General features: G+C 39.4%; 2 protein-coding genes and 1 non-coding gene across 4 annotated transcripts; 2 read left to right on the top strand and 1 right to left on the bottom strand.

The window, feature by feature from the left end:
• The first annotated feature begins 233 nt into the window (after positions 1-233).
• On the top strand, positions 234-3,517 carry LOC109802157 (uncharacterized). 2 transcript variants are annotated; one of them, XM_020363390.3, is made up of 4 exons: positions 234-538; positions 981-1,110; positions 2,195-3,036; positions 3,124-3,517. In XM_020363390.3, the coding sequence occupies exons 1-4, from the start codon at positions 406-408 to the stop codon at positions 3,273-3,275; spliced, it is 1,257 nt and encodes a 418-aa protein (XP_020218979.1). In that variant the 5' UTR covers positions 234-405; the 3' UTR covers positions 3,276-3,517. The 2 variants fall into 2 exon arrangements, with proteins under 2 accessions (XP_020218979.1, XP_020218978.1); XM_020363389.3 differs by having other exon boundaries at positions 2,195-3,517.
• A 7,679-nt stretch (positions 3,518-11,196) lies between these two features.
• LOC145953483 (uncharacterized) lies at positions 11,197-13,335 on the bottom strand. Its single transcript, XM_083067448.1, has 2 exons — positions 11,682-13,335; positions 11,197-11,561 (listed from the first exon to the last, which is right to left on the bottom strand). Exons 1-2 carry the CDS (start codon positions 13,333-13,335, stop codon positions 11,197-11,199), a joined length of 2,019 nt encoding a protein of 672 aa, XP_082923574.1.
• LOC145953630 (small nucleolar RNA R71) lies at positions 12,629-12,734 on the top strand. Its single transcript, XR_014430913.1, has one exon. It is a non-coding gene; the product is annotated as a small nucleolar RNA R71 (small nucleolar RNA).
• Positions 13,336-27,263: the final 13,928 nt, after the last annotated feature.

Below are 27,263 nucleotides of genomic sequence, written 5' to 3'. Positions count from 1 at the left end.
TGACACCATGCATCTTTATCTTAATCTGTTTCTTTTTTCTTTTTCTGTTAATAACAACGCATGCATGTGAACAGAAGATATAAACGCGTTTGTGTAATAAATTTCGCACTCCAACATATAGGTGTGTCAAATAAAGAATACGACCTGACTCACAATGTATGCGTACTGTGTGTCATAATTATATCAATTTATGAACACTTAGTTTCTCCGTATATATGGCGTCACCCTCCAACGTGCCCTCTTTGAACTCAGATGTTACTTTGTTTTCTTGTCTTGCATCTGTTTCTCTTATTCTCTTCAACATTGTTTCTCTTTAGGGTGAAAATTTCTCCACAAAAATAATTTACACACATATATATAGGGAAACATCAACCTAGCTCCTCTTAATTAGTTTGTTACAATAATATGGGAAGGTCACCATGCTGTGAGAAGACGGGGCTGAAGAAAGGACCATGGACACCTGAGGAAGACCAAAAGCTCATTGCTTTCATCGAAAAGAATGGCCATGGAAGCTGGCGTGCATTGCCTGCAAAAGCTGGTACTTATTATTGGACTATATATAGTTTTTCCACTTATTTAATTATCATGCATTATTTAAGCACCCTTTATAACCATAGACAATGTTAAGAAAGTATACTTATGGATTAGGAAGTTAACTAACCACTATATATATCCAACATGTCAATCATCTGATGTGAAGTTGTTTCAGTTCAATCAAGAATTTTAAGTTTGAGTTTGTATTAAAAACTTGAATAAAGAACTTTGTTGTTCATACTGATCAATAAATTTGTGATCATCTATACCAGAAAGTTAACTATCGATGAGATTATATGTAAAACAAATTCTATGAAGCTAAAATTCTAACTATTTTTATCTTTTAAACAAAGTGCATTAATTTGCTTAATTACTTATAGTTAGAAATTCTTAAAGAATCTATTTTAAACAAGAGATATAATGAGTGATCACTCTTTGTTTGGCAGGGCTTAGAAGATGTGGAAAGAGTTGTAGACTTAGGTGGACAAATTACCTTAGACCTGACATAAAACGAGGAAAGTTCAGCTTGCAGGAAGAGCAAACCATCATTCAACTTCATGCCCTTCTAGGAAACAGGTCAGTTATCATGATTTCTCCATGGAACATATAGAGTACAATTCTTAATTTTTCATATATATGTTCTCATAAGTGGTTTTAAATTTGTATCTAAGCATACCCTTACTTAATAATTAATGATATAAAATATATAATAGGAAAAGAAATTTCTCCCACAAGTATTTTACATGATGCTAGTCCGGTGTGGTGGAGATTAACTTCAAAAGTAACTATTAGTTTTTAAGTTATTTTTAAGAGTTATAACAAAAAAATTTTAAAAAATAAAAATAAACTAAATGAAACATGCATTTATTATAAATTTCTTAAAAAATTAATTTCCTCGAACTCACCTTTCCCTTTCATCCGATGGTTTGTAATAACTGCTTCGAAATTTATGTGTTTGTACTTTATGTGCAACCAACATTTCCAAATGCATTCAATTTGAGCGTATTGGATTAATATGTCCTCTTTTTTTTTTTGTACATAATTGGTTAACAAATTAAAAACTTCGTTAACGTTTTAAGAAAACAGTGCTTTTAGTTTGCTGACCAATAAGTGTATGTTAATTATTAACTTATAACTAATAACTCGTTCATTATTATTGCTTTTAAGAGATGTGGAATTTCGAATTGGAGAATAAGTGTTTTGATACAGATACACGACAGAGCTGGAAAAGTTGAACAAGATAACCTCATACTATTTAGATAAAATTTTGCTTAAGAAATTTCAGCAATATTAACAAACAAATTAAATTCACCACTGTATATAGATATATTAGGATATAAGAGTCTTCTAATTAAAAATGATTATCTTAATAAAAGGTTATAAAAATAGTAAAATATTCTAGAAACAAATTCACTTTATATGATTTCTCTTCCAACAATAAATTATTAAGTGTTTCTACACCATCCATCATTAAGTATAGCACAAATATGATACACGTAATATTAATTTTTTAAAAATAAAAAAGCTTAAATATATTATACCGCGATTAATTGAGATCAAGAAGTGATATTGTATATAGTACTTTCTCTTTTTTCAACATATTCATATTGAAATTCATAATGTATGCAAGTTGAAATCTTGAATGGGGCATGTTGTTCAGATGGTCAGCCATAGCCTCTCACTTGCCAAAGAGAACAGACAACGAAATCAAAAACTATTGGAACACACACCTCAAGAAGAGGCTCGACAAAATGGGCATTGACCCCACCACCCACAAGCCCAAAATGGAGTCCCTAGGGCACTCCAAGGACGGCTCCAACCTCAGCCACATGGCTCAGTGGGAAAGCGCTCGCCTCGAAGCCGAAGCCAGACTCGTCCGCGAATCCAAGCTCCAAGAACAAACCCAAACCCAAACTCTAACCCTAATCACAACACCAACCAGACTCATCCTCAACAAAATCATACCCCAACAACAACAACGACAACACTCTTTACCACCTTGCCTCGACGTCCTCAAAGCGTGGCAAGGTTCATGGTCAAACGACAACGATAATAATAACAATAATAATAAATATTTATCATCATTGTCATCCTCACTAACACCACCATTACTAAACGACAAGAAAGTGCATAGCATGTATGCCATGATGCTTGCCACGGATGACCTAGAGTCACCAACTTCCACGTTGTGCTTCCCCGAGAGTAATGCTCACGTGCAAATCAATACTACCAACGTCAACATGGTGTCGACCAACCACCACGTGGGGTTAATGTTGATGAATGACGTCAACAACTATTTACTTCCTCCAACGACCACTGTCGCTGATTCTTCCGTGGATGAGTTCATCTTCGCCAAAAGTTTGGGCACGTGCGGTGCGGCTGCGTACAAACACAACGGTGCTGGTGACGAAGGGCTCGCGGAAACCGAGAAGAGTGTGTACGATACGATGTCGTGTTTGCAAGACCATGACGACATTATGGTGGCTGTTGACGCGTTGAGAGGTGCGGGTTATAGGAATAATAATGGTGGTGATAATGATAATAGTAATGTATCAATGTTTACACCTTTCTCTGGCAATGTTATGGTAGGTTTCAATAACGTTAACGACGTGTCCGAATTTGATTCCAACGAGGACCTAGCGGCGGAAAACATGGACGTCATCAATGGAGATGGAAGCAGCTGCGGAATGAGCTTCGAGGAGAATAAGGATTACTGGAATAGTATGCTTGGTTATAAGTGAACAATGTAGCCTACGATGTTATCATCTTAATTTGTTTTTGTTTTGTTTTAGTTTATTTCAGAATCAAAATGGTGTGGTTAATAAAAACTTTGTAATCAGGGATTAGATTCTCATGTCCTCGGATAGAGATCGGTTTCTTATTAGAACTTTGAGATGCTTAGTTTCAGATCAAGAGATATGCTTGAGTTAGGAAAAAAAAAAGTTTATTTCAGATAAATAATTAACTATTTTCTTTTGTCTTTCTTCAAAGGTTTTTATTTTTTAAAGATCAGTTTATTCCTGTTTTCTTCGTAGTTTATTTCAATGTCCGGTAAAGAATTCATTAATTCTTGTAGGCACAAATTTAAATTTGTGTTTGTTGATATAGAGCTTGGATGCCGAAAACGTTTATTTTCAGGAATTTCTCTACTAAAAATAATGAGGAAGTCTCAAAGATATTTCTAAATTTATATTTAAATATACTCACATCAATTAATTAGTCTGTGACAAGTGACCTAATAATATTTATAACGCAAGAGTGGTTTCTTCACAATAGTTTGTGTACAGTAGGTACTACAAGTTTGGATAATAAAACTACCCACTACTCCCACAGGTTATCAAAATACCATTTGATGGATTATGAGTATTAAATGAAAAAAAAAATCTCAAAAATAGATAAGAAAATTAGAATAATTAATTGGACAAAATTAAAATACAGCTCATTAGATAATTTTAGTGTTATTTTGTATTCAAAATTAGAATTTTACTTTGAAAATGTATATATGCGATCAAAAAATTATAGTAAGTGTCGGTATATATATATATATAAAAGTTATATTGAACTAAACTTCATTTTTCAAACAGACACTTACCAATAAAAGTGAGCAATAGTGCTAGCTTGATTATGTGTATAGTCCCTTGTGTATATCCTCTGTCCCTTCAAAAATTATAGCGTTTACTTGGAGATTTTTGCAAGATTGTTTACCCACTAAATAGCTACAACACTGTAGTATTATCTTAGATGTGTAGTATTATCTTAGATGTACAAGGTACTTTTTGTGTATTTTGTTTTTTCTCATCATGAATACTGCAATCATTTATTCTTTACTTGTCTTCTATCATATGAGATATGGTCTACTAGTCTATTTATGACTGGGCTATGTTGGGGTTTCACATAATGATGGGTACCACAATCTTTGTAGAAATATAATATTGTAGAGTAACTCACATTATTTGACACACGGTGGTATGGGCCTTATGATTGTAGTACGTAACTCACATTATTTGACACACGGTGGTATAGGCCTTATGATTGTTGAGAAATATATATATATATATATATATATATATATATATATATATATATATATATATATATATATATATATATATATATATATATTGAATCCTTTTGTTAGGGATTTTGTTTATTGCACTATTTTGTGGAATCAAATGATGATTCTTTATTGTTATAAGGTTTTTTTTCCTCTCTCTAATTGTGTCAAGTATCTGAATAGGATAAATTAATTATGAAGAATTAAAAGAATCTTTGAATCTCTATTTGACTACTGATGAGAATCTAAATTTAATTTTAAGGGTTAAAAAGTTTACACTTCTAACTAATCAATCATATTGGTAAGATTAATCATGATGAATATAAATACTATGACATAGTAAAATTGAAGATGCTTAAATATTAAATATATCAATGGAGAAATCTATTGACAAAACATTCCAGAGAAATGAGAATGCCAAAGATTTTACGAATTTTGTTGGTGAGAAAGTACATGAAATTTGATTTATGATAATGTCAAAGATTCTATGAGAATATGATTTGGATTTCTATTTTATTTTAATTACAATTTTGAATTTTGTGACGGTAAACCGGTGATTAGATTTAGGGTTAAATATGTTATTAATTTTTATATAATTAGTAACTTTTAATTTTAGTCTCGGTAAAACAAAATTCTATTTTTCACTTCTCTAAAATTAGAATTATTATTTTTAGTCCATATTTTTTATATGATATTTTTTAGCTACTTTTTTATTATAAAGTTAAATAACCATGTAAAGTGTTATCTACTAGTTTATTTATGGTTGAGCTATGTTGGAGTTTCACATAATGATGGGTATCACAATCTTTGTCTCCAAGGAAAATAATACCAAGAGTACATTATTTGTCACATGGTGGTATAGACTTATGGTTGTTGAGAAATAAAACTATACTCCTAGGAGCTACTTTTGATTTTATTGCATTGCTAGCTCAAATAAAAATTTTGTCATAGGGTTAGTTAATTAGTAAAGAGGGCAAATTTTCAAGTAGAACATCCTTTGATTGGTATGTAAATCCAATAGAATATTTGAGAAAATGATAATTTTGTCATGACAAAAAACAAAGCCTAATGACTGCTATAATTGTTATGTTAATTCATTACTACATGCATGGAACACATGGTTTGCTGGATTGAAATAGTTTTTTTTCCAACTACATTGACAAGACTTGGGTTTTGGAAAGTATAGTGTTTATAACACACATTTTGAGGGAGTTATGGTGCAACAATTCAAAAAAATAAAAAGGATGCTCTAGCGACCAACTAAATCTATCACTATTTAGTCTATTTCGGTAGCTATTATGTATTGCGATCAAATTAGTGACCGATAAAAGTCCATCGCTAAAAGCCTAGTCGCTAATGTTAACAATCATCAAAATTGTTTTGTTTGCAATTTAGCGACTGAACAACAATGTTGCTAGACCTAAATAATTGGTTGCTTGGCTTGAGGAGACCAGTTTTGCAATCGAAATTTGTGATTATACATCAAATTTCAGTGATTATTTCAATGATTGGAATTTGATGTATAATCATGAGTTATTGAGTGAAATAACTTGAGATAAACTTATTTTTGGAGTAAATAATGAGATATTAATACATAGATCAAGTCTGTAAGTTTTGAAAAGATTTAAAAACTATTTGATACTCCATTTTATTAATTCAAATTGACAAATAATCATAAAAGTATTTTATATGTTAATTTGAATTAATGAAATGAGATATCAAATAGCTTTCAAAAAATTTTAAAAATTGTAAACTTGATCTATGTATTAAAAATTTTAAATTCAATAGCTATATGGTTGAAATTTGATATACAACATGAGTTATTAAATAGAGTAAGTCTGGGTAGACTTACTATACATTAAAACATGAAATAAATGGATTCCTTTTCATATATATTTATATATATAAAGAGTGATTTACTTACTATACATTAAAACTTTTGTTTTATATCAAATTTCAACAAATTCAACCGTTAAATTAAAGTTTTTTATATATAGGTTAAGTCTGTAAATTTTTAAAAAAATTTGAAAATCATATGATATTTCGTTATATAAATTTAAATCAATGTAATATATATATATATATATATATATATATATATATATATAATCCTTTTGTTAGAGGTTTTGTTTATTGAACTATTTTGTGGGAAAAAAAAAATGATGATTCTTTATTGTTATAAATTTTTTTTTCCTCACTCTAATTGTGTCAAGTATCTGAATAGGACAAATTATGAAGAATTAAAAGAGTCTTTGAATCTCTATTTGACTACTGAGAATCTAAATTTAACTTTAAGGGTTGAAAAGTTTCTAACTAATCAATCATATTGGTAAGATTAATCATGATAAATATGAATACTCTAACATAGTAAAATTAAAGGTGCTTAAATATTAAATATATATTGGCAAAACCATTACATAGAAATGAGAATGCCAAAGATTTTATGAATTTTGTTGGTGAGAAAGTACATGAAATTTAATTTACGATAATGTCAATAAGATTCTATGAGAATATGATTTGGATTTCTATTTCATTTTAATTACAATTTTGAATTTTGTGACGGTAAATCGGTGATTAGATTTAGGGTTAAATATGATATTAATTCTTATATAATTAGTATGTTTTAATTTTAGTCTTTTGTAAAAAAAATTCTCTATTTTTTACTTCCCTAAAATTAGAATTATTATTTTTAGTCCATATTTTTTATGTGATCATTTTAACTACTTTTTATTTATTATAAAGTTAAATAACCATGTAAAGTATTATCTACCACTGTTAATAATATTATGTCGATGTTTGATACTTCCAAAAAATCTTGTAGATCCTTAAACTAGATGTTATTTATATACCTTAAAACGATCATTAAGATTTATAAACAATGAGTTTTAATTTTAGAGGAATGAAAAATAAAGAAAATATTTTACAAGGATCAAATTTAAAATTTATTCATTTTACAAGTTCTAAAAGTAATTATTATAAAATTTAGAAGTATGAAAAAGAAAGAAAATTTTACATAGACCAAAATTAAAATTTATTCATTTTATAAGAATTAAAAATATATTTAAACCTTAACTTTATTTTTTAGTTGTTAGTTATGAGTTTTTTTTAGGTTCGTTCCTGGAGTATCCACCGCCGACAGCAGTGACTAATCTCCTCGCTACGTTGGAGGCACCTCAAAGGGTGGGATAGCTGGCCCCAAGATTTTTATGCAATGAATTTTATATGTTGAATGTAAATAATAATTTGTTAATTAACTCCATTGTTGGGATTAAGGACATCAAGATCAATGAGACTTAATGACATGAATGCTTGGAACATATCTCTAGGACCCGTTAAAGAAGTAGTATTCACGATGATTTATTGATTATTGATTATATTAAAGGAAAATTCAATGCCAAGATTAGGAACAAAGGAGGAACCGATGTGATTGTATTTTATACAGTTGATTCATATTGATATGTATGGACCAATTACACTCATTGCTATGGGTGGATAGATATTTTCTTTAGAATAAATCGAGCTATTTTTTTTTTCTAAGCAAAAGAGATTTATTAAAAAAGAGTACAAGGAGTACTCTAACCCATATACAAATACAATAAGTTAAAGAATATTTGTAGCAACTAAAAAACACGGTGTCTATTTTACAGCCATATTTATAGAAGACACGACACCTAATAAGCAATTACTAAGTAATTTATCACAGATTTCACACAAGGACAATGTTTGAAATACCCTCGATGATGACAGTATGTGATTTCCCACAAGTATAATATTGCTAGTAGCTTAGGTACAATCAGCTAAAGAATCTCACCCTACGTACTCAGATGCTCAGAACTGAGTATATGTCCAAAAAATTTAGACAGACAGCGGGGGAACCAACCCAAGATGAATAGGGGTACTAGAAAGAAAGGTCCTTAGCCTTAAGCCACTTCCAAGAATAAATTTGAATCAACTCCAATAAGTCAGAATGTAATATGACCTTATTAGAGAAAATAGCCTCATTCCTAGCAATCCAAAGAAACCATAAAACAGTCATCCACACAGTTGACCATCTTAACCGATCCACACTAAAGCAAATTGGTAAATTCACAAACTGTGCTAAGTGAAGGTGGCAAGAATTATGGAGCACAAACTTTATACCAAACCAATTTAAACACAACATCCATATGCAATAAGCAAAAGGCATTCAAAAAATAAATGAGACACTGTCTCCAGATCATAACTATACCAAATACAAAATTCATCTCCAGCTTGTAGAATCCTTCTTTTAATTAAGTTTTGTTTTATTAGTAATTTATTAAGTATAGATCGCCAAGCAAAATCAAACACTTTTAAAAGAAGAAACTTGGGCTATAAGTAATTATATAGAAGAAATTCACGGAAGATATCCTTATTCATTGCAAGCTTTTAAATCCTTCAAAATTGTTATTGAATTAAATATAGGTAACAGAATAAATAAATGTGTGAGGTCTGGTTGAAGAAATTATTGTTGCTATGATGAGTGGAAGAAATTTATGACTATTCACCAGATTTCTCAGTGAGTGTCGAATTTGCTCAATACACATCATGTTTGGTACTCCCAAGCAAACAATGGAATTGCATAGAGACGTTATCACGCACTTACAAATATGGTAAGAATGTAAGATGCATATTCTGTCATTGGCCATTGTCAGATTTAGTACCCTATGTAAGGGCACATCTTTAATATGTGGAATCTGCTCAATAGAAATTACATTTTTACATTAGTAAAATGTATTTATTTTTGTTTTTTACTTGTTTATAATGATGTACCTATGTAGATCATATAGCAGTCAAAATTGTTGATATTTATTGACAATGTAACTTAACATATATATGAATCCTATATATAGTTTCCCTTAATAAATTAATTCATCATCTTTTTTGGACTGGAATAAATTAATTCATGTTGATAATTGGTTAATTGGCATTCTCGGATTAGAACCATTTCCCAGCATTCTGCATTATGCTAATATTCTAACATAGAATACAGAATACAGGTAAGAAAATAAATATATGCTTCAGATTGCATTAAATGAGTCTGACACACTAATGAGGTCATAGGTGGTAGCTTGTGCAGAACCCTGTTTCTACTTTGCAAGTTTCACAAAAGTATACTAATGACAGTTTTGAGAGCTTTTACATGAAAATTATATCCGAGAAAAGTTTGACTCGCTGAGAAAGATTTATAGTAAGACTAAATGAAATGCGGTATAATTGCAGCAAGTTCTAAAAAGGTATACGAAGAACAGTTTGGAGAGTTTCGACATGAAAATTATTGGCCTACTTACACTGGTCCAACTTTGTGGCTAAATCCAGAACTCAAACGAACGTTCAAGGGTCGGCCAAAGTCTAGCAGGATTAAAATAGAGATGGACATTAGAGAACAACATAATCAGTTTCTGTCACCGTTGATCTTTATTGTTGTATTAAATTTTAATAAATTTATTTAGATATATTTATAATGTTAATATTCAATAAATTTAATCATTTGATATTAGTTTCTGAGTTTTGGTATTTGATAAGTGAAAATAAAAAATAAAATAAAAAAAGATTATTTGTAAGTCAGAACGGGCCGTTCTGAAAGCAGAACGGACCGTTCTGGTTTCACTTTTTATGTACTAATTTTGATTTTAGAATTGTCCGTTCTGATTTATTTTTCATGTGTTATTTTTTAATCCGAAATGGTCCGTTCTGATTTCAGAACGGCCCATTCCAAAACGTGAACAGTAAATGGTGCTAGTTGGGGAAATAAATTTGCACAGTTACTATTTGGGTAAATTTTTTTTAAAATAACATTATTTGAGTAAAAAAAACTCAATAAATTTATTAAAAAATATTATTATTTTAATATTTCGGACAAAAGATTTGGAGGTTAAATCATTATTCTAGAAATTAAGAAGAGGCATACACTAAAATTATATTATTGACGAAAATCATTTAATAATAATAAGTTAATTATTTTTATTTTATTATTTAATATATAAATAATAGTTATTAAAATGTATTTATATTATATCAAAATTTATTATTATTAATAATTATTTAAAAGTAATAAGTTAATTATTTTAAGTTTATTATTTAATAAAAATATTAATGACTAATAAATAATAGTCACTAAAAATATATTTATAAGAGTAATTATTAAAAATGATCGATAAAAAATTAAGAGTAATTTTTAATTTATTTTATTAGAAGAAACTTAAGTCTCACATCAACAAAATAAGAAAATTAAAGAATATATAAGTTAAAGATAATTCTCACCTTATAAGTTAAAGACAAATCCCAAGGAGCATTGTCAATCCCAGAAACTTGGTGAAGGATTTTTCACTCTTGGCTTTTGGAAACTTCATTTCTTCAAATACGTTGAAACTCACTTCCTCATCTTGGACCCTAACCTTCAGCTTTCCATCATCCATGTCAATGATAACTCTAGCTGTTTTCATAAAGGGTCTGCCCAATATCAAAGGAACTTCTACATCTTCTTCCATATCTATGACTACAAAATCCACTGGAAACATAAACTTGTCCACTTTCACAATCATATCTTCTACTATACCATGTGGAAACTTCACTGATCTATCTGCCAACTACAAGGTCATCCTTGTGGGTCGTACCTCTACATCTCCAATCTTCTTCAGCATAGATAATGGCATTAAATTGATACTGGCTCCAAGATCTAATAGTGCCTTACCTACTGAAAGATTTCCGATAGACACGGGGAGAGTAAAACTACCTGGATCTCTGGATTTCTGAGGCAAAGATTTTTGTATGATGGCACTACACCCAGCCTCAAGCTCCAAAGTTTCTTCTTCAAGAATTCTTCTCTTCTTAGTCAAGAGATCCTTCATGAACCGAGCATAAGTAGGCATTTGTTCCATGGCTTCAGTGAAGGGAATATTTATCTGGAGCTTCTTGATGATGTCCAGAAACCTTGCAAATTGTCTTTCTTTCTCTTTTTTAGATGGGGCATGAGGGTAAGGTAGGTCTTTGATAGGAATAGTGGAAATGACTTCCTTGCCCTTCTTTTTATTTTTCTCCTTCTTTACTCCATTCTTCTCTCTTATTTTCTCACTATCTACACCCTCATTTTTATTGCTTCCTTCCTCATTCTTCTCAATCTCTTCCTCAACCTCCCTCAATTCAACATTTTCTTCCTTTTCATTTTTCTCATTTTTCTCACTCACCTCAACATCACTACCTACCACCTTCCCACTTCTTGTTGTTATGGCTTGGAAATACTCCTTGGGGTTGGTCTTGGTGTTGGCTGAAAATGGGCCTCCAGACATGTCAGCTAATTGCTTAGCTAGCTGACCCACCTGTACTTCTAAATTCTTGATGGAAGCTTCATTATTTTTTTGGTTGTTCATAGACACCTGCATGAATTGGTTTAGAGTCTCCTCCAATTTACTGATTCTTTCATGCATAGAGGGATACACAGGTTGTTGTTGCTGTGGTTGTTGTGGTGGCCTATTGGATGGTCCAGCTTCATTCCTCCACCGATAACCTTGGTTGCTATTAGCATTGTTTCTCCAACCTTGGTTTCCCTGCATATAATTGTTAGTATTGTAATTGTGGGAATTAAAGTTGCCTCCTTTTGGTTGGTTACCCAAATAATTGACTTCTTCTTCATTAGAATTTGCTGCACAATAACCATTTGGGTGTTCTCCCCCACAAAAATCACATCTAAGAGGAGGGTTTGGCTGAATTGGACGGGAATTAATAGCATGAAGTTGTTGTGGTATCTTGGCCATTTGCTTAGTCAGGGCTTCAATTTGTTGAGATAACAACTTGTTTTGAGCCAAGATTGCATCATTGGTGCTCAGATCCATAATTCCTCTTTTGTGAGACTGATGTCTACCATGCTCTGCTTGATGATCAGAAGAAGCCAAGGACTCTATGATCTGAGTAGCTTCCTCTGGGCCTACAGACATCATAGTACCACCAGCTGCTGCGTCTAATAACATCTTCACCTCAGGTTTGATTCCATTAACAAAGAAATTGAGTTGAGCTATATCTTCAAACCCATGGTTAGGACATTTTCTGAGCAATGATTTGAATCTTTCCCAGGCTTCACAAAATGGCTCATCCATACCTTGCCTGAAAGTAGTGATTTCTGATTTGGCCTTGATATACTTGGATGAAGGATAAAATCTATTCACAAATTTGTTCTCCACATCACTCCAGCTTGTTAAACTTTGATTAGGATGAGATTGTAGCCATATTTTAGCTTTTCCTGTCAACGAAAATGGAAACAATCTCAAGTACACAGCTTCTTCATCACCTTCAGGAATGCCCATTGTACCACAAAGTTCATAAAAATTGGAAAGATGCGAGTAGGGATCTTCATGATCAAGTCCAGCAAATTGTTGTGAGCTAACCAAGCTGAGAAAAGCAGGTTTCATCTCCATGGCTCTAGAAGTGTTTGGAGCTACAATACTAGAGAAGTGCCTTGGACCTTGTTGTTGAGCATAATCTCCCAAAGTCCTTCTAGGAGGCCTAGCTGGTCTAGGTCCACCATTGTGAGTGCCTTCTCCTTCTTCAGCCATTTCTATTTCAGGGAACGGTTGATTGGAAGAAGTTGATGAAGATGGAACAAAAAATTCCTGTTGTTGCTTCTGGAGTCTTTCCAACTGCCTAAGTCTCCTTGTCCTACTATTGTTTCTCCTTGCCGTTCTCTCAATTTCAGGATCAAAGTGTAATTCTTCGGCTGGAGTTTTCCCTCGCATACAAGTACAAGAAGTCTACACAGATGGGTGAGTCCAAGAAACAAGACAATTGTATATATAATATAAATATTTACGAAATAACTATTCACAAATCACAAGAAATGGAAATTGCTAAATATCTGTGCCAAATCCCCAGCAACGGCGCCAGAAACTTGGTGAAGGATTTTTCACTCTTGGCAAGCGGACCAAGCTTCGTTGTAGTAATTTGATATCATCCTCAGGGATTTGGGGATACTAGTAACTTCCTTTCTTGTTTACAGAGAACATGAATGAAATATTGATTTAAGTTTATAATAAAGCAATTAAAGTAACAGAATGAATGTAACAGAAAACCTTATATGAGAAAGAGATTGGATTCAAATGTACTTTCTAACTCTTTTAATCTTCATCAGATAATATGATTCTACTTCTATCACTTCCATGTTCAATAATTAGCTCAACCAGATTCCTCAAAATTGAGCCCTAAGATGGTTAACCCTAAACATGATTCCTCTATGATTTAAGATTAACACCTTGCATTAAGACAATAACTTGAACCAAAATGGCTAACAAAATCAAGTCTATTCCTAGAACAAGAGATTATTAGGTGAATGATTCAGTTCGGGTTTTGAAAATGTTTCCCAACAAAGTTCAAAAACCTAAAATCATAAAACGGGTGATCAAACCGGATTAAGCATTAAGAGAAGAATCAAACACAAGTAATAGAATTGAATATCATATAGATCTAAGAAGAAATAGAGTTAGTAGTTACATTGAATCCAACCCAAGAGAAACTAGCCACTCATGGTGAGGGCCATAGCAAATAACAAGATGAGATTACACGATAGAAGAGAAGAAATGAAGATGGGTCCTCGTTCCTAAGCAAGCCAATCTTCAAATCTAATCTTCAAGCTCTCCTCTTCCCCTGGGTGCTCTTTCTCTCTCTTTTTCTTTTGTTTCGTTATGTTTCGATCCCCCTTTTTCCTTCCTTTCGTGCCCTAAAAATACCTCCTGTCCAAGTAAAAGTTGAGATTTTTAACCCAAGGCTGCAGCTCTGGATTGGGGGCTGTAGCTCTGAATTTCTAGACTGCCCAAAATGTTCCAAGGCTGGAGCTCTGGTTTCATGGCTAAAGCTTCAACTCTCTGGAATACCTCTTTGTTTCGAGGCTGCAACTTTGGCTTTGGGGCTATAGCCTTGGATTTCCAACTTCATCAAAACCTATACAAAAAGGAAATATTTTCAGCCAAAGAAACTACACTCTTGTAACTCCTTAGATTAATCTTAGTTCATCTATTTGGAGGGTCAAATACAACCAAAATTACTTACATCTCTCCCAAAAAGAGTGCCAAATTAAGCATAAAAATATGCAATTTGAGCACTTATCACCTTGTAAGCTAATTTTGTATGGTTGGTTAGGTTCATAATTCACTATTCTAAGATGATATCAAATCATCTATTATTTACCCACGTACCAAGCTTAATAGTGCTAAACTTGATGATTAGGAGATAACTCTCACCTTATAAATTTTACATCAATTATAGATAAAATAATTAAAATATATATAAATTATAATTTTTTTCTTAAATTCTTAGTGGTATAATAGTGAAAAAAATATATATAAAAAATGCTACAAAAATTTAAATTTTTTCTGATCAAATATTTTATAACCATTTTTATTGTTACCAAGAAATATTAAATATTACTAAAAATCAATTTATTGTAATGAAAATTCAGAATGCAGTAAGTGCATCTTCGATTCACGTGTATCATTTAAAATTGTTAAAGTATCAAACAACAAGGTTTTGAATAAGTATTTATATATTTCCTCTTAATTTTGAGTAAAAAATAATTTTAAATTGAAATAAATTTTTCATTTCATAAAGATTATATTAAATTTACTATTATAATTTGGGTATAATATAATGGCCATACACTGAAAATTTAATCTAATCATAACCTATGTATAAGTTTTTTAATTTTTATAATATTTCATAATATAATGTTTGAATTAATTAAAATAAAACTGAATGAAATAAATCTTAATACAATGTGTTTCATATCATCTGGTTCAATATTTCCTTTTTTTTTCGGTGATCGTGTTGTTAGGTTTGTATTAGAAAAAAAAAATATGAATAAAGTACTAGAGACTCAGGATAGAAAAGTGTTCAACATCACTAATTGCAATTAAAAAAAAATAAACAAAGATAAGTTCAATCTCACACAACGCCAAAAAAATTACTTGGAACCAGAAAAAAGAAATGGAAGATGTTCTTGTATTAGGATACACACTTCAATTATCTCCGTAGTGGCGGGTCTGGTTTGGAGTCTTGGTCTTCTCGTCTCTTTCCGGGTAGTCTGGAGTGAGGGGGTGTGCCTGCAAAGACACTCCAACGCTCAAGTAAGTGCTCGGCGTAATAAATGCGGTAGTTGAAAGTTAGTTACATGCCTCGTTGGGGTCCTATTTATAGTGGTTCTTATTGGGCCGTGATTAGGGATTGGGCCCCGAAAAATTAGGGAGCTAATCTGATGCATTATGTTAATTAAGCTCTCCGTAATCATCCTGGCTGAGGCGCTGAGCTCGGCCGACCACACCGACGCATTTTATTCACTTTCAGAGTGGTCGGCGGGCTCGGTTATTTCGGTTTAGATGTTCACGGGTTCGGGCATTCGGCCTGGTCGGCCACCATACGGTATACAACCCCCGCAGCGTTGAGGATGGGAAAGACGAAGACGGTACAAAACGTGCAGTAGCGTGGTTCTCGATGTTAGAAAATAAGGGTCGGTTTTTACTGGTATTTCGTGAACCGAGGTTTAAGCCAAAATTCTGGACGAAATTCATGCCGAGGACTCTATTGAGTGATGTCTAGGCCGAGGTCTTAGACGTACGAAACCTGCACCGAGACCTCCACTAGTTGGAACTAGTGCCGAGACCTCGGCGGGTGTGGCCTGCCGCGTTGGCTCTAAACCGAGACCTCTGTTGGATGATGTCTAAGCCGAGAACTTAAGACGCATGAAACCTGCACCGAGGCCTCGACTAGTTGGAACTGGTGCCGAGACCTCGGCGGGTGTGAACTAGTGCCGAGACCTCGGCGGGTGTGGCATGCCGCGTTGGCTCTAAACCGAGACCTCTGTTGGATGATGCCTAAGCCGAGAACTTAAGACGCATGAAACCTGCACCAAGACCTCGACTAGTTGGAACTGGTGCCGAGACCTCGGCGGGTGTGGCCTGCCACGTTGGCCCTAGTGGTTACGGGCCCAACGGTTACTAAATCTGGACCGTTGGATGGCCCAGATTGAACGGTTAGGGTTTTGGGGCGTCTTTTCACCTCCCCCTTTTACCTCACCTATAAATAGGAGGGGAGTTGCGTGGAAATTTACATGTTGTAAATTTGCCGAGCGCTCTCGAAACCAAATTCGTCCGAGATCACCGATCAAGGTAAATTTTGTATTCTTTATTTTTAATAATAAATGGACAAGGGTTACTCTTCTGCTAGGAGTTGGACGTCGTCGGAGGCGTCGGGCGCTGGGTCAAATAAAGAGGGGTCGGATTCGAGTGAGATATCGAGGCTGCCTCCGCTGCAATGTGAAGTGGTATTCCCTTCCGACCACCCCGAGCAAGAAGATAGTGGGGATGAAGTGGTCAAGATATCACCTCCTGTGACCTTGGCTATGGCATTGGCACAGGCCACCGAGGTAGATGATAGAGGCTTAGGTCAGGTCGGCCAACCGGGTCCGCGTGCTGAGGCCATTCAGGTCGAAGTAAGCAGAGACGAGTTGGAGGTGTTTGATGATGCACGAGGCAAAGGCGTGGTCAGCACGAGTAGTCGGGCAAAGGCAAAGATTGATTATGGCACGGTGGAGATGCCCGGGTACGAATGGGTGGATGGAGAGGTCGGCATCTACTTTTCCAAGTTGTCCGATCAAGGTTTGTTAGACACGTTCGTGTCTTTGGAAAAGTGCTTTGGGAGTGGGGAGGATGAGTTTTCGTTACTCGCCGAGGCGTGCGCAGACGATGGGCCAGACACGGACTTCGTATTTTTGGAGCCGGGGCCCGATGAAGACGACCACTTTTATGTTTACATGTGTTGGTTCGAAGACCTCGACGTACAGTTGCCCTTCGACGATTATCAAATGGGGGTGCTTCGGATACTCAATGTGGCGCCAACCCAGTTGCATCCAAACGCTTGGGCCGCAATGCAGGCATTTCGTAACCTATGTCTGTGCCTGGGTCTCACTCCCCGACCCTTGGCCTTCCTTTATTATTACATCTGTCGTTCGAGCAAGCCGGTGAAATGGGTGTCGTTGGCTCGGGTGCCGAAGCGGGCATAGTTTTAAAAATTAGACCGGTTAAGGTATTGGGTCAGTGGGTCAAAGGTTGAACCGGTGGGTCACTAGTTGAACCGCATGACTCGATTTTTATTTATTTTTATTAAAAAATATTCATATTAAATATATTTATACTTATAAATTTTAATAAATTCATATCTTATTTTAAGTTTAATTTTTTCTATCTTATTTAAAATTATTTTTATTTTTATTTTGTAAAAAAATACATAAAAAAATTACATGTTAAACAGTATATTAATACAAATTAAAAATATAAATAATATGTACATATATAATATGCTTGCAATTAATATCACAAAATAATATATGTAATATTTACATAGATATTGAATTATTAAATATATAATTTAAAATTAATAATATACTATAAAAGTTATTTAAGTTGTATATATTGCAAACAAATATATTAGAACAAGTAGTCATTGTTATATTTAATAAGACTCCTTACTTTTTCATTAAGAGATTCAATTTTCATTATTATTTTTATGATTTATGGTCCCTTAAAAAAATTTAAAAAAAAAAAAGTGGTTGAACCGGTTTGACCCACCAGTTCACCGGTTGAACCGGAAAATTGACCGGTTCAATCCGGTTTGAAACGGGTCGACTGCATAACCGATCCAACTTCAGATTCGGACCGGCTGGACCACCGGTGCCCGGTCCAACCGGTCCGACCGGCCGGGTCGGTCCGGGTTTTAAAACACTGGAAGCGGGGATTCCTCCGGGCATTTACATCCTCCTACAAGGGTTTTAAGAGTGGCTTCTTTAAAGTCCATTGGGGGTCGGAATTGAAGAATTGCTTTTATGACCGAGACGGATCTCCTCTGTTCCCCTTTTACTGGACGAGGCGCCCGACGTGCTTCAAGGTGATACCAGAGTCCCAACTCCCTGCCGAGGACAAAGAGATCGTGGATCTCCTCAACAAATTACCGAAAGGCTTGCCTGTCCGAAGCCTTTTGGTGATTTTTGAGACGCCCCATTTCAAGATGGCCTTGCTAGGTATGTGTTTTAGGTTTCGGCAATTTTGCAGTGTTTTGAATTGATGTTAAGATTTATTTTGTTGCAGGTTTAATGGCCGGGGGAAAGTTAGATGTTACCGCTATGCTCGCTCAGAGGGCGAAGGAGGCGAAGGCCAGCGGGAAGGTTCCGCAGGCGAGGTCAGCTTTGAAGAATCCGCGGCATAAGCCCGCCCACGTGATCATACCCTTGGCCGATGCCAGGAAGAAGAGCAGTACTTCACGGGTGAGGGCTGCTGAGCACAACATAGAGCCGGAGCGTCCGAGCTCTTCTTCCAAGCGTCTGAAGCAGTTATCGCTGGAGCAATCGGGTTGTGGCAACTTCACCATCCCCGCGGTAGTCATCGGTTCGAACTTCCTTGCTCCCAATGTACAGACCGAGAACTTGGTCGATCTGGACCTTGCTACTGGGGGCGGGCTGCAATATCTGGAGGGCATGTCTACCGAGGCCGCGTATAAGCTTTTCTGTGAGCTTGATACTCGGACCTCCCTTGTTGCCAAACACGTCATGAACAGGCATGTCGTTTCGGAGGAGAGGGTGTATGGCCGACTCAAGGAAGCCGAGGCCACAGTGAAGGAGGCGTTGGCTACGAACGCCAAGTTATCTGAGTCGGCTGAAGAACTGAAGAGGGCTGCCAACGCCCACAGAAGGGAGGCCGACGACCTGAAGTTGCTTGTGCAAAGGATGAAGGCCGATGCCACCGCGTCGGCGAACGAGATCGCTCGGTTGAAGGAGACTGCCACCAAGTTTGAGGCCGAAGCAACCGAGCAGATCCTGTTCCAACATGATGCCGGCTTCCAACATGCGGTCAGGCAAGCTTACCACTTCTACGAGGTCCCGGCTGACTTTCAGTTTAATGTTAGCCGAGACTTCCTGGGTGGTAAGTTCATGAGTTATGCTGAGTTCCCTCAAGGGGCCCAGCCTGATGCCGAGGCCCCGCGTCAAGGTATTTCCACCCAACCTCCCGTGCATTCGGCTGAAGAGGAGGATCCGGTTATTGACGTAATCGGTGATGGGGATCCAGCAAGCTCGGCAGCCGTATAGGGATCGGTCTCTGTAGTTAGGTTATTTTGCTTTTTGCTTCTTTTGTAACCGGGTCGTCTGCGCCTTTGTAATTTGGGCTTTGGTGCTGGTGAACAATTAGGATTTTTTGTGTAAGTAGCCGTGTTGATCGGCAATACTTTAATGGAATTTTTACTTTGGCTTTCATTTTTGTCGTTTACGTAAAATATACCGACTTGTATGTTTGGCCGTCGGGGCGAATTAGATTTTAATCGTGGTGCATGATTATGAGAGTTCTCGGTTTAATTTTGATTACACGAAGTGAAGATCGTTCGAGAGTGTTCGGCCTAAGCATGTTCGATCTGAAGGTATGCTCGGCCTCGAAGTTGGACCATACGATTTGAATGGAGTGCGTGCGCGTTCAAATGGTCGGCCGACGATTGGTCGGTGAGGTTTTACGGTGAAGTTCTCAGACAAGGAGAGTGATCGGGGAGAGGCCCGTGTTGCAAGTGTACTGAACGTTCGTGCGTAGTACTCGGCCTGGGCGAGGGTATACGTTTGAGAGGTTGGCCGAGGGTTGCTCGGCATCGGCGCGTAATTGCGTAACGCTCGGCCAAAGTACATCCTTATCCGAGGAGAGGTACTCGGGGGGGAACCTGTTAGGCTCGAGTGTGTCTGAGAGGTCAGGCGAGGGTTGCTCGACGTCTACGCGTAAGTGCGTAGTACTCGGCCTAGGTACATCCTTAGCCGAGGTGTGTACTCGGGAGGGAAACCTGTATGGTACGAGTACGCTTGAGAAGTCGGCCGAGGGTTGCTCGACATCGGCGCGTAAGTGCGTAGTACTCGGCCTAGGTACATCCATAGCCGAGGAGGGTACTCGGGAGGGAACCCTGTATGGCACGAGTACGCTTGAGAGGTCGGCCGTGGGCTACTCGGCATCGGCGTGTAAGTGCGTAGTACTCGACCTAGGTACATCCTTAGCCGAGGAGGGTACTCGGGAGGGAACCCCGTATGGCACGAGTACGCTTGAGAGGTCGGCCGAGGGTTGCTCGGCATCGGCGCGTAAGTGCGTAGTACTCGGCCTAGGTACATCCTTAGCCGAGGAGGGTACTCGGGAGGGAACCCCGTATGGCACGAGTACGCTTGAGAGGTCGGCCGAGGGTTTCTCGGCATCGGCGCGTAAGTGCGTAGTACTCGGCCTAGGTACATCCTTAGCCGAGGAGGGTACTCGGGAGGGAACCCTGTATGGCACGAGTACGCTTGAGAGGTCGGTAGAGGGTTGCTCGGCTTAACTGCGCGTTATGCATAGTGCTCGGCCTAGGTGCATCCTTAGCCGAGGAGGTTACTCGGGAGGGAGACTTGTAAGGCTCGAGCGTACTTTGAAGCGGTCGGCCAAGGATTGCTTGGTTCAAGTGTGCGAGAGTGCGTAGTGCTCGGCCTATGTGTGACCCTAACAACAATAAAGAATAGGAAACAACATCATGAAATTTGAAGTTTTTATTAATGAAGTGCCTCGTTAAAAACCTTGCCGACCCAAAATCCTCCTTAGGGAAAAAAGAGTCGGTCAAGTAAAAGAGTGCACTGATACATCAACTGTAATACACTTTTAAAGGCGAGGAGTTCCAAGTTCTCGGAATTGGTTCTCCTGATAGGTACTCCAGCTTGTATGCCCCGTTGTTTAGATTGTGTCCGACGCGGTAGGGTCCGTCTCAATTTGGGGCGAGCTTCCCTTGTCTCGAATCCTTTCTCGCCTCGCCCGTGGCTCTCCAAACAAGATCTCCTTCTTGGAATTCTCTATGCTTCACCTTGCTGTCGAATCTTCTTTTGTAGCGTTGCTTGGTGGCCTCGGCCACGACTAATGCTCGGTGACGAATTTCTTCTGCCATGTCCAAATTTGTACGAAGCTTGGCCTCGTTACTCGCTTCATCGAAGTGGGCTCGGCGGAATGACGGTTCTCCGATTTCCACTGGGATCATCGCGTCGGATCCATAGACCATACGGAAAGGGGTTTCTTGCGTGGTTGACTGGGGGTGCACCGATAGGCCCACAATACCTCGGGTAGCTGCTCGGCCCATGCTCTCTTTGCTTCCCCTAGCCGTTTCTTCAATTCTGCTAGGATGACCTTGTTAGCTGACTCGGCCTGACCGTTCGTTTGTGGGTGCTCGACCGATGTGACCTTGTGCTGTATTCCTAGGCCTGCTAGGAACTTGTTTAGTTTTCGGTCGGTAAATTGCAGGCCGTTTTCGGTCACCAGGGTGTGTGGGATGCCGAATCGGGTGATGACATTCCTCCAAAAGAATTTTTGGACTTGATGAGTTGAGATGCACGCCAAGGGCTCGGCCTCAATCCATTTGGTAAACAAATCCACGACTACAATGAGGAATTTGCATTGCCCTTTGGCAACCGGGAAGGGTCTGAGTATGTCGGCCCCCCATGTGGCGAACGGCCACGCCAGGGGAATGCAATGCAACTGCTCGGCTGGTTGGTGGATTAGGTTGCCATGCTTCTGGCATGGTTGGCACTTTTTTACAAACGTTGCGCAATCGATATTCATGGTCGGCCAATAGTACCCGACACGCAAGAGTTTGGAAACTGTCGTTCTCGCTCCCGAGTGCATTCCACAAATACCTTCATGAACTTCTCGCATCACGTAATCGGCCTCGGTGCGGTCTAGGCACTTGAGCAATGGGGTGGAGAAACCACGCTTGTACAACTGACCGACGATGATAACGTATCTGCTAGCCTGGGTTCTCAGTCGTTTTGCTTCGGCTGGGTCGTTAAGCGCAACTCCGTTGGTGATGAACGCTTTGATCTCGACTCGCCAATCTATGGAGCCACTAGGATCGGCGTGGTCGGCATCGACACTTCCTACCATTTCTACTTCAACGCTAGGTCGGTTGATCTCTTGCTGGATGATGGTTCTTAATTGGCCCGGCTTCTTTGTCGCTGCCAACGTAGCCAGCTGATCGGCTCGCGTATTATCTTCTCTCGGGATGTGCTCGACTGACACCTCCTGAAAATTCGTCTTCAACCTTTGATAGGCGTGGTAGTACTTCATCATGTTGTGGTCTTTCACTTGGAAGTTACCACCTATTTGCTCGGCCACCACCTTGGAGTCAGTTCGGCATTTGATCCTTAACGCACCCATGTCTTCAGCCAATCTTAATCCGGCTAGCAGAGCTTCATACTCAGCTTGATTGTTCGACGCTTTGAACCGGAAGCGCAGGGATTGTTCTAGGGTTATGCCTTTCGGTCCTTCTAAGATCACTCCTGCCCCGCTCCCTTGGTGATTTGAGGAACCGTCCACATGGAGAGTCCACCAATGTTCCTCAAAGTGGTCGTGCAGATGGAGCTCGTTCACGAAGTCGGCTAGGCACTGGGCTTTGATCGGTCCCCTCGGCTTGAAAGCGATGTCGAATTGTGAGAGCTCGACTGACCAAGCCATCATTCTTCCGGCTAGCTTGGGTTTGCCCAAAACCTTATAAATCGGGCAGTCGGTATAGACAACTACCCGGTGACTCTGGAAATAGTGCCTCAAACGTCGGGAAGTGTGTACCAAGCCGAGCGCCACCTTTTCTATGAGTTGGTACCGTGTTTCGGGGTCCTAAAGTAGTCGGCTTACAAAGTATATGGGGACTTGGCTGCCTTCTCTTTCTTGTACCAGGACTGAGTTGATCGCTTCCTCCGAGACGGCCAGGTATACTTCGAGTGGGTGCGAGGGGTCGGGTCTCGTCAAGATAGGCAGAGACGCCAAGGCTACCTTCAGCTCTGTAAAGGCTTTTTCACACGTCTCATTCCACAAGAAGGCCGAAGCCTTCCGTAGGAGCTTGGTCATCGGGCTGATCTTGTCGGCTAGACGGGGGAGGAATCGGGATAATGCAACTAGCCTTCTGGATAGCCGTTGCATTTCCTTCAAATTGCTCAGACTCCGCATGTCTAAGACAGCTCGGCATTTATCTCGGTTCGCCTCTATTCCCCTAGCCGACAGCATAAACCTGAGAAATTTGCCTCTTTTAACCCCGAAGGTACACTTCTCGGGGTTGAGCCTCATGCTATGCTTGCGTAGTTCACTAAAGACTTCGGTCAGGTCAGCTATATGGTCGGTTAAGGAGTTGGACTTGACTACCATGTCGTCCACATAGATCTCGATGTTTCGGCCAATTTGACCCTTAAACACCTTGTCCATTAATCTTTGGTAGGTCGCCCCGACATTCTTTAACCCAAATGGCATCACTTTGTAGCAAAAGTTAGCGTCCTCGGTTATAAACGTCGTCTTCTCTTCATCGGTCGGGTGCATCTTTATCTGATTATAACCGGAATAGGCATCTAAAAAGCTGAAGATCGAGTGTCCGGACGCGCCGTCCACGAGTCGGTTGATGCAAGGGAGTGGGTAGGCGTCCTTGGGGCAGGCCTTATTAAGGTCGGTGTAATCAGTACACATTCTCCATTTTCCATTCGTCTTTTTGACCAACACTACATTGGCCAGCCAGGTGGTGTAGGTAACCTCTCTGATGAAGTTGGCTTGCAACAGTTTCTGCACTTCGGCATTGGCGACCTTTCTCTTTTCATCTCCCATCTTTCTCTTCTTTTGTGCGACTGGTCGAGCGTCGCGGCATACGGCCAGTCGATGGCACATGAATGAGGGGTTTATTCCCGGCATGTCTGACGCCGTCCATGCAAAGAGGTCTTTGTTGTCTCAAACCACTTGTTTCACCTGGTTCGAATCTTCCTCGCTCAGCTGGGATCCCATGTGGGTGACCTGTTCAGGTGTTCGCCCGAGTTGAAAAGGAACGAGGTCTTCGGCCGGCTCGATTCGCTCTTCCTCACCTAGGCGAGGGTCGAGATCCAAGTCCTCTGTCATCTATCTTATTACGTTTACGCCTTCCGACGTCGACGAGGGATCGAATATGGGTCGAACTTTTAGGCTAGAGAAGTAACACTCTCTTGCCGTTTTCTGGTCGGCGTGAATGGTTATTACTTGTCCATCCCTCGACGGGAACTTCATGCACAAGTGAGGGGTCGAGACGATGGCCCGAAGTGCATTGATGGAGGGTCAGCCAAGTAGGACATTGTAGGATGTATTCGCGTGCACGACGATGTAATGGATTTTGATCTGTCGGAAACACTTTTGGTAGAAACCGAAGCGAGTGTACAAGTCGATGCATTCCCTCGTCATTACTCTTTCACCGGAGAACCCTACTAGCAGTTCGTGATATGGTTCTAGGCTTTCTTCTGGGATCCCTAGTTGCACAAAAGTGTTCCAATATAAGATGTCGGCCGAGCTTCCCTGGTCGACCAGTGTTTTCTTCACGATGCAGTTGTGCATTTCGACCGAAATTACCATGGGGTCGTCTTGTACGGGGTCGACGCCACGGAAATCCCGGTCGGAAAATGTTATAGGTGGCATCTTCGGCTGGTTCACATTGTTAACTGACCGAACGGCGCGGAGGTGTCGCTTTCGTGCTGAAGAGGAGGAGCCTCCACCGGCAAAGCCTCCGGCTATTGTATTGATCACCCTCTGTGGTCAGTCATTGTCCTCCCTGGGACGCTGCGATCGATCTTGGCGTTCAGCCGAACGAGATCGGCGACGTCGGTCTCTCGGTGGACGAGCTTCGTGAGAGTGGTGGTTTCTTTCCCTTGTCTGGTGGTCTTGGGAGGTGATAAAGCTTCTGAGGTGACCCTGTTTGATAAGGTCCTCGAGCTTGTCCTTCAATGCGGAGCATTCTTCGGTGGAATGCCCCCTGTTTCGGTGGAATCGGCATGTTTTAGCTTTGTCGGCTCTAGGAGGTGTGTTCGCCCTTTTCGGCATTGTAAGGATTTCTGATGCGAGGGCCTGCTCCATCACTTTGGCTCTACTCGCATTGAGGGGAGTGTACACCGTGTAGCGGGGTCCTCTTGGGGGGCGAGTATTCGAGGACTCGGCGTTCGTCTTTCTCACCTGCTCTCGGCTAGATTCTTTTCGGTTATGATTTTCTTCGGCCCTGGCCTGGTTCCGGGTCTCTGCAAGTTCTTCCATTTGCATATACTTCTCGGCTCGGCGCCGGAGATCGTTCATATCAATTGGCGGCTTCTTACACAAGGTGTTCACGAAAGGTCCAGGCCTCAGAGCGGTGCTCAGCCGGTCCAATGCTACGGCAGGGTTAAGATCGTCGATCTCCATAGCAATCTTGTTGAAGCGGTCCATGAAGCTTCTCAGACTTTCCTTCTTTTCTTGACGGACCCCCGCTAGCGCTAACGAGGTCGTCCTGTACGGTTTGCTCGTCGCGAATTGGAGAGTGAATTGAGATGACAGCTCATTGAATGAGTCGATGGAAGAGCTCGGCAACCTCGTGAACCAGCTCAGAGCTCGTCCTTTTAGCAACGTAGGGAATATTCGGCATAAAGCTGAGTCGTCTTGGGTGGAGAGGGTCGCTTGCGTCAAGAAGACGTTCAGGTGTTCATCGGGGTCGGTAGATCCGTCGTACTTTTCGATTGGCAGACTCTTCCAATGATCCAGCAGGGTTGCTTTCATTATCCTTCGTGAGAAAGGGTGTCTCAAGGAGTGAACGTTGGCGTCAGCCTTGTTGCCCGTTAGAGAGGTAACTGGTGTTCGGGTCACATGGTCGGTTGGGGCATGGTATGCCGACTCCTTTTGGAGAGTAGGAGTTGACGGCACGTACGTTTGATTCAGACTTCTGAGCTCGGCATTTTGTCGACGCAGCTCGGCTAGTTCTCGAGCATCGGCCTCCCTCTGCCTTCGAATGGCGACCATTTCCTCGTGCAGTGCGCGCATGTCATCTTGGAGGTTGGGCTGAGCTCGGTTAGTGTTCGGCTGGGCCTCTTGTATCATAGGTTCCGGCTGGGTCTGAGGCATTCCATACGGGTATCGTTCTTGGTTGTTCATGGTGGGATTGCTCTCGGGATTAGGAATCGGTTGAGTCGTTGTTGATTGTCCCTTGCGCGTTACTACCATATCTTGGTCTCAGTCGTAGAGTTTAAAGGGGCTGAAAACGTCTCTTCGGCCCCACGGTGGGCGCCAAATGTTCCTGTGTTAGGATACACACTTCAATTATCTCCGTAGTGGCGGGTCTGGTTTGGAGTCTCGGTCTTCTCGTCTCTTTCCGGGTAGTCCGAAGTGAGGGGGTGTGCCTGCAAAGACACTCCAACGCTCAAGTGCTCGGTGTAATAAATGCGGTAGTTGAAAGTTAGTTACATACCTCGTTGGGGTCCTATTTATAGTGGTTCTTATTGGGCCGTGATTAGGGATTAGGCTCCGGAAAATTAGGGAGCTAATCCGATGCATTATGTTAATTAAGCTCTCCGTAATCATCCTGGCTGAGGCGCTGAGCTCGGCCGACCATACCGACGCGTTTTATTCACTTTCAGAGTGGTCGGCGGGCTCGGTTATTTCGGTTTAGATGTTCACGGGTTCGGGCATTCGGCCTGATCGGCCACCATACGGTATAGAAGAAATTCTGCATACATAGATTGTTGAGAGTATTATGTATATTTAGATTTATATATATATTTGACCAAACATAAGTTATTTAGCTAAAATTAGGAAGACGATAAAGTAACTCAAGAATGAACATTTAAAAGGTATAA

Source organism: Cajanus cajan, chromosome 11 (genome assembly GCF_000230855.2).
Source record: "Cajanus cajan strain Asha chromosome 11, NIPB_CcT2T_4, whole genome shotgun sequence".
Classification (NCBI taxonomy): Eukaryota; Viridiplantae; Streptophyta; class Magnoliopsida; order Fabales; family Fabaceae; genus Cajanus; species Cajanus cajan.
The sequence above is the reverse complement of the archived record's forward strand: the minus strand, read 5'-3'. Positions and strand labels throughout refer to the sequence as shown.

Coding starts and splice junctions, on each gene's coding strand:
- LOC109802157 (XM_020363389.3), top strand. CDS start 406: ATGGGAAGGTCACCATGCTGTGAGAAGACGGGGCTGAAGAAAGGACCA. Junction 539..980: donor TGCATTGCCTGCAAAAGCTG/GTACTTATTATT, acceptor TTTGTTTGGCAG/GGCTTAGAAGATGTGGAAAG. Junction 1,111..2,194: donor CATGCCCTTCTAGGAAACAG/GTCAGTTATCAT, acceptor CATGTTGTTCAG/ATGGTCAGCCATAGCCTCTC.
- LOC145953483 (XM_083067448.1), bottom strand. CDS start 13,335: ATGCGAGGGAAAACTCCAGCCGAAGAATTACACTTTGATCCTGAAATT. Junction 11,562..11,681: donor TAAAAATGAGGGTGTAGATA/GTGAGAAAATAA, acceptor CATCTAAAAAAG/AGAAAGAAAGACAATTTGCA.